At 37.9% G+C, this 10,282-nt stretch overlaps 1 protein-coding gene across 1 annotated transcript; it reads left to right on the forward strand.

Moving 5' to 3' along the window:
* The first annotated feature begins 7,054 nt into the window (after positions 1-7,054).
* Positions 7,055-7,993, forward strand: LOC125176885 (olfactory receptor 52J3). Its single transcript, XM_047878801.1, has one exon. It carries the CDS (start codon positions 7,055-7,057, stop codon positions 7,991-7,993), a length of 939 nt encoding a protein of 312 aa, XP_047734757.1.
* The last annotated feature ends 2,289 nt before the right edge of the window (positions 7,994-10,282 follow it).

Raw genomic sequence — 10,282 nt, forward strand, 5'->3', positions numbered from 1 at the left:
TCTCTTTCATTTCTATGCTTCTTCTTTGTAAATTTGAAATTTTGTCATTGCTCTTTCATCTCCCTGCATTTTATGAAGATCATTGTGAATAATACCTTATGAGGTGTTTAATATAGCAATGTAACCTTATTAATGACACATTTTATTGTATTTGAAAATAATAATACAATTGAGATCTCTTAATAATCCAAAGACCTAAGCCAGGTTATCTTTGCTAGTCTGTGATTGTTTATTCACCTGCCCAGGGCCAGAATTTTGTGGAAAAACTTGTTTCAACAAAGTAGACTTGTCCTATATTGTACCTGAAATTTGAAAGACCCTGCCAGACCCAATCTTTGCCCTGCTGAATATCATCACTATAACCGACTTCTTAACCTCATCCTTTGCCATTTATCTTAGTGTCCCCCCTTATAGAGCTATTAGAATCATAATCAACTGCCAGTGTTGAGATAAGCACATAAGTCATGATTGCTCACTTGAAGTCAACATATAGTAAGTGGAAAAACTGAAGCAGATGTGCATTCACACCACTGAGATGAAGAGGATGATATTAATCCATAATATTGATGGTTTTGGAGTGTGTTCACCCACATAATCAGATTATAACTTGGGACAAAAAAATTAAGCATTCAAATATTAAATACAAAGCAAACATTTTATTTCTGTTTATTGCCATGATGGAATAACAGCTATCAGATTTAGTCTCTCGCCTTAGATAACTAAAAACAAAGTGGTAAGTTTATAGAACAATTGTTCTAAGAAACTGGGTAAAAGAAATCAATGACAATGATCCCTAAAAATAGGGGGGGGGGGGTAATGAGATGAGCCCAAAGATTTCCCTGACTTACTCTCTGGAAATTTATCAAGTCATGGATAAAGGCAGAGAACCCAAAGAGTCTGACCATCTCCCTGAATTACAGAGAACACCATAGAGGAGAGACGTGCATGGAGACTGACACACATGACCTCAGGACATTCCTCAGAAGCTTTCAGTTGTGTACTGGTCAGTATATGTATGTGAAGAAACTACTGAGGCCAAGGAAATAGCCACCAGAAAGGAGCAGATGGAACAATTCTCAGATCTTATATGTGACTGAGAAGAGTTCTTCTTCTTCTTTTTATTTTTTAAGTAGGCTCCAAGCTCAATGTGGAGCCCAGCACGGGGCTTGAACTCATGACCCTGAGATCAAGACCTGAGCTGAGATCAAGAGTCAGACACTTAGCCCAATGAACCACCCATGCACCCTGAAAAGAGTTCTTACTCTTAACAGAGAGGGTAGAGAAACAGAATGTCTGGCTGTGTACTTGGAAGAGTGTTACTTTAGTAATGGGATGAATTATTCCCCGGCTGAAAGCTATATTTGGTCTTTTCTAACAAAGCATAAAGAAAAGTCTTGGAAGGGGTAAAGCTATTTCCATGTCATTTTATGATACATAAGAATAAAGGTAAAATATATATTTAGAGAAATTTAAAAAATGAGTGCAGTTAATTTGTGCCTTTTGTGTGTATGTGGAAACCAACAGCCTAGAAAGAGCACAAATTATACTTCCTGCTATATCTTATAGGAATATACTATATGTTTAGATGCCTCTCCTCAGACTATGATGGGGCTAGTAGGCCTACCTAATTCAGTGGATCTGTTAGGAATTTCATTGTAGAAAACACTTAAACAAGATTCTCAGTCATCAGCTTATCAATAATAAAGTTAAAGTCCTTTGTCTTCATTTGTTTGACATTTTAAAAGATCCCTCCATTTGGTTCAGAACTCAGGAACTCAGGAGAAAAGGTTTTTAAATTCTGGAGTGCTTCATAAGTGGCCACACATATTTTTAAAAAACCAGTATAAGCATGGGGAAATAAATTCAAAGAAATATCTCATAATATTAGGAAGAAGGGAAACAATGATTAAAATATGCAATAAAGAAAAGTATACATAAAGGATCCATCTAGAAAACCGGTTGCCAAAAAAAAAGAAGTTACATTAAGAGAAAGAAGAAAAGGATAATCAAGGGATTTTAAATCAAAGAAAATTGTCTTTTAATGTCATAGATCCATACCTTATAAAGGCACAATTCTTTTAGTAAATGAAGATGCATGTTTAGAAATTTAAAGATATAATACTAATATATTTCAAAGGGGAAAGAAATATCACAAGAGGTTACCTAAAAGAAACAGGAATTACAATGGTATCAGATTCCTTGATTACCGTATAGATGATGGATGATAGGTGTAATCATGCTTATAAAATCATCTGCAACCAAGATAACTGCATCAGTTTGCTAGGGCTGTAGTAACGAAGCATCACAGACTGGGTGGCTAAGCAACAGAGATTTATTTCCTCACAGTTCTGGAGGCTGTAAGCCTGAGATCGTCAGCAGTGCCACTGCCTTCTGAGGGCTGTGGAAAGTGTCTGCTCCATGCCTCCTGCCTGGATTACATGGTGCCCTCCCAGTGGACATGCCTTTCCTCACAGAGCATTTTTTTTTTAAATAAGAACATCAGTTGGATAGAATTAGGGGCCAACCCTACTCCAGTATGACCTAATTTTAACTTAAATTATTGGATCTGTAATGACCCTGTTCGCAAATGAGGTCATATTCTAAGGTACTGGGTATTAGTACTTTAACATTTAAATTTGAGGGTGGGGGACACAACCAATCATGACTAAATCCATAGTTGAAGGCAAAGTAATATTTCAGTCATATAAAGATTTTGAAACTGTATCTCCCATTCATTCTGTCTTTGGAATTTATTCAAGGATGTGTTCCAGGAAAGCTAGGGAGCTATCTGGGAAGGCATGAGGTATGAAACAGAAGCGGATCCAAAACAGGAGAGTAGAAAAGGGCATTCCCAGCTAGGAACACAAAAAGCAACCAGTTTAGGGGCGCCTGGGTGGCTCAGTCACTGAAGTGTATGACTTCAGCTCAGCTCATGATCTCACAGCTTATGAGTTTGAGCCCCGTGTCGACTCTGTTCTAACAACTCAGAGCCTGGAGCCTGCTTCAGATTCCGTCTCTCCCTCTCTCTCTGACCCTCCCCTGCTTGCACTCTGTCTCTTTCTCTCTCAAACAAACATTAAAAGAAATTTAAAAAAAAAAAGAAAAGGAAAAGCAACCAATTTAGATTGGAGCTATAGCATTGAGGCCACTAGGAGGTCATTCAGAAAAAAAAAAAAGTAATTAGATCCATATCTGTTGTGATATTTTACATTGTAAGTTTCTGAAAGATAATCTAAACTGTTTTTTGTCCAAACTTTTTAATGACTATTGAAAAGAATATATTGGCTTTACAACAATAAAGATGTTGGTCTGGTTTTATATAACAGTTATTCGAATAAATAAACTGTGTTACTGGGACCAAACTTGTTCTAATATTTGCTTTTGAGATTCTACATCTCATCCTGATCCTAAAGTTATCTGCCTTTATGGATCCAAGATATCTTTTAGCCACTCTCAAGACTTGATGTGTCCTAGTTCATACTCACAGAGGAAGAAATGTGCCATTAAGCATTTGTCTTAAAATTTATTTTTATTATGTGTAAAGACCTAATTGGACCCAAGAGAATATTTCATTGTATATGTACAGGTAAAAAAAAAGTGTAAATTTTCAGGAAATAGCTTTAATGTTTGTAGAGAATAATGGAGAGGATTGGCAAGGTCAAATGAAAGATATTATTACTTCTCATACTTTGTATTCAATGACCTATTTCCTTTTAAATTATTTTTATTTTTTAAAGTTTATTTTGAGAGGGGGGGGGGAGAGAAAGAGAGAGGGAGAGGGAGAGGGAGAGATAGATAGTTCCAAGCAGAGATAATTTGCACTGACAGTGCAGAGCCCCATGCAGGGCTTGAACTCATAAACTGCAAAATCAGGACCTGAGCTAAAATCAAGAGTCGGTTGCTTAACTGACTGAACTACCCAGAAGCCCTATCAATGATTTCTTTCTTAAGCTTAAATACTATCTTAGGGAACTTCCCAGAAACTTCAGCTGTGTGATAAAGAGATATATTTTTTTTAAATTTATCTTGAGAAAGAATGTGTGTCTGTGCATGAGAGTGGGGGAGGAGAAGAAAGATAGGGAGAGAGAATCCCAAGCGGGCTCTGTGCTGTCAGCACACAACCTCACACAGGGCTTGATCTCACAAATCGTGAGATCATGACCTGAGCTGACATCAGGAATTGGATCCTTAATGGACTGAGACACCCAGGTACCCCAAGAGATATATATTTTTTTCAATCCAAAAAATCACATTCTAAGGGGATCTACATGATTGACTCTACAGTTTGAGTAGAAAATATTTAATATTGTTAGAAGAAAATGGCTCTAGAGTTAGTAGAAATTGGTAAGTGATTCCTAAAGTTGCCCTGCATGAATAATATCTATGGAACTGTTCTTGTGAGGTGAAATAAGAATAAGAATAAGAATAAGAATAAGAATAAGAATAAGAATATGAAGGAGGAAGAGGAGGAGGAGAAGGGAAAGAGGGGAGAGAAGAGGAGGGGCAGGACAAGGGGAAAGAGGAACAAATTATAATTGACCACTTACTATGTACAGCTATGTACAGGACACTCTTCTAAATGCCTCAGAGACATTTAGTTTATACCTCAAATCTACCCAATGAGGAAGACACTATTTTGATTTTCATTTTATAAAGAAACTGAGGCACAGAAATAATACTTGTCACCCAAAGTCATGCAGCTGGCATGTGGCATAGCCAGAACTTGACCACGAGCACTCTGGCTCCAGGGTTGAAATTTAGGCACTTATCAATAGGTCTTTTGCAATCTGTCCAGGTGAAATTGTGGTTGTGGGAGAGAATTCATGCCCAGAAAAGGGTGTGGAAAATGGATCATGGCTCTATGCGTTTAGTGCTACTTGGGGAAAATCAAAGCAGTTATATGAGAGGAGGATGGTAAAAATTTAGTGAAGAGAAATAGTAAAATTTAAAGCCATAAAAAACGCTCTCTATACTAGTTCAAATATTTGAGCTGAAATTAGCTAGCTTCTTCTATATGTAGAAGATCACTAAGCCATAGAACTGGGCCACATAGTCACATTCACATGGAGATACAGTGTATCTCTTGTCACATGTGTCAAGTAATGATGACAATAACTGTGTTTTGTCCCCACTCTTCAACTTTTATTTATATACACTTCCTTGTGCTTCTATGTTCCTTAGGGTTTTCTGTTTGGGGAGTAGAATGTAGAGGTTTGTGAGCAGTCTCCGAGGACTCTATCCCAGATCACTGTGTTAAGTTGGGGTTAAACTGGGATGTTTTCCTAGAAATATCCCTTAGGTGCTAGAAGCTTAGCATAAAGGCACCTTCCATGTACTGCTCAGAAGAATATAAGGGTTGTGCTGCTTGATGCTGTCTGTGAGTCTTTATTCCTATGGAAGAAAAAGGTGAATCAGCTGCTGGGATCTGGTGAATAGTCGTGGCCATAAATGCAGAGATATGTGGGCAGAGCAAGCTGAGAACTGGATCAAGTGGCCAACTGCACCAGGCAGGAAAAAGAAAAAACAAAGTTATATCTTTGAAAGGTGATAAGATTATCTTTAAAAGTCTCAGGAAGACCCAATGAATTTAATATCATCCTGTCCGTTGCATTGGATGAAATAAATTTCTATGTCAGCAGGAAGGAATGAGGCCAGTGAAGAGCTGCCGTTGAGAGTAGACTCCTAGTGTTTCTCCACAATAAACAACAGACACTCTTCACTTTGGCCTTAGCCATCACCTTTCTAGGCAATGGTTTCTTAATTGGCCGGGTTGTTTATGTTTTCAGAGGCAAATAAGAGTCAGGGCACCTTGCAGTACTTATTCTTTCTCTATTGGACTGAGCTCACAAATAATTATTTATTTTTTTACCTCGGTATGTTTTCTATATTAGAAAACAATTTTTAAATGATAAGAAAGTGAAGCTATAACAGGAACAAAAACAGGGACATCTCTGCTTTTTTTTTTAGTTACAACCGCTGTACCCTACATTCCAGGGTAAGTTTCTTTACCTCCTTCGGAGTGGTATGACTCATCCTGTAGCATTTTGAAGGCATTACTCAAGTGTCTTTCTCATTCCCTTCAGACCATTGCAGAAGTAGATTCTTCTCTGTTGACATACAACAGACTCAGAGAGCTACAAAAAAATACCTTCTCTGGTACCAAAATCATTTGAAACTTTCTGCCCAGATTTCTGGTGCCTTCAGCTGGTAGGAGTAGCAGCCAGGCAAAAGTTGGCTCCATCACAGTGGCAGAGTTAACACATAAAATTCATAGGTGCTCAGAGAGTACTGGATATGCTATGGAGAGTGAATGGAAAGTGTGAAAATAGCATCAGAGAGCCCTCCGTTTCCTTTCCCAATTGATCTGCACAGTCCATAAATCATAAACAATGGCTGTTTCAACTCCTGGCCAGGCATCTCAGGGGGCCAGCCCTTATTATCTGGTTTAGTGTCTGCGAGAGGCTGCTGGGCTTGGGTCAGAGTTTTTACATATCAGTCAGAAGAATTCAGGTTTTAATTGTGCGAGTACCTATACATCTGGATCTATAATTTATTTTCATTATGGATTGCTTAAATTTATTTATTTATTTATTATTTACTTAGCTTAAAGGTGTTTCTGACTGCCTCTGTAGTATATTAACTTGATCTCATCTATAGTCTTGATGTTTCCAGTGTCACCTCACCAGGGTGTGTTTCCCAGAGTGAAATCACATGCTATTCTTCAAAGTGAATGATAAGCTCTAATTATTAGAAATCTTCACAGAGCTTGCTGTAAGCCTCCATGTTTGGGATTAGAACTCAATTAGCAGGCTGAATGAAAACTCTGGACATGACCTTGACCTGGGAATGGCTGTGTGATATCTCATATATGTTCTTCAGTAACAGACCTACTATGTATTAAACATGACATCAACTCTATGCTAAAACACTGAGCTAGCAATTTATGATATGGCCTCTCCTTCTCTCTCTGATCTCTCCTCTGATCTCTCCCTCTCCCTCTCTCTCATTTTCCCCTAGAGAGGGAGCAGATTCACCTCGTTTGATCAGTAATAGGATGATATACCACAACAGGAGCATTTTTCACCCAGAAACATTCTTCCTCGTTGGAATCCCAGGGCTGGAAGGAGCCCATGCCTGGATCTCCCTGCCTTTCTGCTCTGTTTACCTTGTGGCTTTGCTGGGAAATGCCACCATTTTGCTAGTCATCAAGATGGAGCAGACCCTGCGGAGAGAGCCCATGTTCTACTTTCTGGCCCTCCTTTCAACTATCGATTTGGCCCTTTCCACAACCTCTATGCCCCGCATGCTGGGTATCTTCTGGTTTGATGCTCATGAGATTAACTTTGGGGCTTGTGTGGCCCAGATGTTTTTGATCCATACTTTTACTGGCATGGAAGCTGAGGTCTTGCTGGCCATGGCCTTTGACCGTTATGTGGCGATCTGTGCTCCACTCCACTATAGGACCATCTTGACATCCCGGGTGCTGGTGGGCATCAGCATGTGCACTGTGGTTCGTCCAGTTCTGCTTACGCTTCCCATGATCTATCTCATCTACCGCCTACCCTTTTGTCAGGCTCGTGTAATAGCTCATTCCTACTGTGAACACATGGGCATTGCAAAACTGTCCTGTGGAAACATCCGTATCAATGCCATCTATGGGCTCTTTGTGGTTTCCTTCTTTGTCCTGAACCTGGTCCTTATTGGCATCTCCTACGTTTACATACTCCGAGCTGTCTTCCGCCTCCCATCACAGGATGCTCGGTTAAAAGCCCTAAGCACATGTGGCTCTCACGTTGGGGTCATCTGTGTTTTCTATATCCCCTCAGTGTTCTCCTTCCTCACTCACCGATTTGGACACAATATACCACGCTACATTCACATTCTTGTTGCCAACCTCTATTTGGTTATCCCACCGTCACTTAACCCCATCATTTATGGTGTAAGGACCAAACAGATACGAGAGCGAGTACTCCATGTTTTCATTCAAAAATAAGACTCATGACACATTCTTGTACTAAGGATTTTGATCCATGTAGAAAGACTTATGTGTTCTTACTTCAACAAACATCTCCTGATCCTAACCTGTTGCTTCCAGGTTGAGATACAAGTTGATTTGTTCCTAGATGCTGACTGATGGATTCTGAGACTTGTGGAAACATCATTGGATCTCAAGTCAAAGGGCTAATGGGGTATCTTGGAAGGAGCTGTGTGGCCTCTGTCTGTATGTCTTCATGCAGAGTCCTTTATAACATTAGGCTACTCTTTTTCTGGATAAAGAACATATTACATTTGGTTTTTTGAGTTCTGAAATTAGACAAATGTGGCGCCAGAAATTTGACCCTATCCTACTTCATGTGTTGGTTCATTTATTTATTCATTCATTCATGCGTGTATGTATTCATTTTATTATTCCTTTAATTTACATTCATTTTGTGTTTATTGTATGTCTTGAATCATTCTAATTGCTAGGGATGAACCCATAAACCTAACCAACAAAATGGCTGGCCCTGAGGAGCTTGCATTCTGTTATATTCTTTTTACAAAACCAAGTTCATGGGTTCAAAAACAATCATTGCCAAATCTGTAGCCTGAAGTGGAATGATCTGCCAAACATGTAAGATTCAGTGGGATGATAGCCAAAGAAAACATGTAATTTCAAAACTATTTCTTACTAATATCAAGAGTACTATATTACTGAATATCTCTCTGTATTCAGGCCCATAGCATAAGCACAGTGTAGTCATAATTGAATTATGTATGATATTTCTCTCTATCTACATGATGCATGCAGGCCTCTGCCTATCACTTCATTCACTTTTGTTCTCTCAATCTACATTTGACTCTAAGATTCTCCATCCCCAAATAGAAGGCCTCTCATCCTAGACCCATGATCTATCTCTACTTCCTCCACTTACTTTAATGTACAAGCATTTACACCAACCTATGAATAGTCACTTTTTTTTTGTATACTACTGAGCGCTTTCTGTTGATTCAATAATATTTCGCATAGACCAAGCAATGGCTTTTTGCATCATCAAACTTGTCATATTGCTTTACATTAAATGTTTTTTCAGACTTTTTAAAAGAGAAACTAAAGTATAACACAGAGAATTGTCCTACAACTTATGAATTAACAACTTTTAACATTGAAACTCATCTCAAATAAAATGCTTAATAAAAATATATATAGGGGCGCCTGGGTGGTGCAGTCGGTTAAGCGTCCGACTTCAGCCAGGTCATGATCTCGCAGTCCGTGAGTTCGAGCCCCGCGTCAGGCTCTGGGCTGACGGCTCGGAGCCTGTAGCCTGTTTCCGATTCTGTGTCTCCCTCTCTCTGCCCCTCCCCCGTTCATGCTCTGTCTCTCTCTGTCCCAAAATAAATAAAAAACGTTGAAAAAAAAAATATATATAGAATTACAGTGGAAATGGCTTTCAACAACGCCTCAACACAGATTTTCTCCTATTTTTCCAGGAGCAAAATGTATCATTTGTGTTTCTGACACACAGAACAGAAACTTTTAATTTTACAACCAGTCACAATATTTTAGTTAGGTCATTTGTTATTAATTTATATAGATTAAAATATTTTGGTTTGTTTCACAACATTGATATTTATATATTAATCTATTAATAGATATTCATATTATTTTTTAATTTGAAAAATACTGCATTTCCTGGCATTTATTTGTTGGGATTTGTTTATTCCTTGCATTTATGTTAAGACAGTTTATCCAGGTTTTAGAATTTGAGGTAAAATTATTGAGTAACAGAATTGTAATTAATTTGGACATATTTCTATTTTCTCGATCTTTGTTTTTGATCACTTCTTAAAATTTTCACATTTTCCAATGCTTTCCTTTTTCCTAACTTGCTTGCTTTCTTAATTTAACTTTGTTTCCCAACATTAGTTAAATATTAGTTTTCTACTTATAGTAATTTGTAACTACCATACTCTGAACAAAACAAAAATTTTAGCCCTTTTTTGCTTTTTCCTGTTCTTCTTGTACATATATCTCTCATTTTGGAATTGTCTGGAATTGTGTTTCCAGGATTAAAAAGCCTTCTTAAATGCCCGTTTTTATTTGATCAAATATATTTTTAATGATCTTTCTGCAATAAATCTTCATGAATATCTTCTAGCTCTGAAATTCACAGTTCTTAGTGGAGAATATCTATTTTTCCTACTAGCTACAATCCCATCTAGTCTTGCAATATTTAATTGTACCTTTATGTCTAAATACATCCTCATTTGCCCTCATATTTGAATAATGAATTAAAAATTC

This window comes from Prionailurus viverrinus, chromosome D1 (assembly GCF_022837055.1).
Source record: "Prionailurus viverrinus isolate Anna chromosome D1, UM_Priviv_1.0, whole genome shotgun sequence".
Classification (NCBI taxonomy): domain Eukaryota; kingdom Metazoa; phylum Chordata; class Mammalia; order Carnivora; family Felidae; genus Prionailurus; species Prionailurus viverrinus.

What these genes read in the sequence shown, in the direction of transcription:
- LOC125176885 (XM_047878801.1), top strand. Translation starts at nt 7,055, where the DNA reads ATGATATACCACAACAGGAGCATTTTTCACCCAGAAACATTCTTCCTC.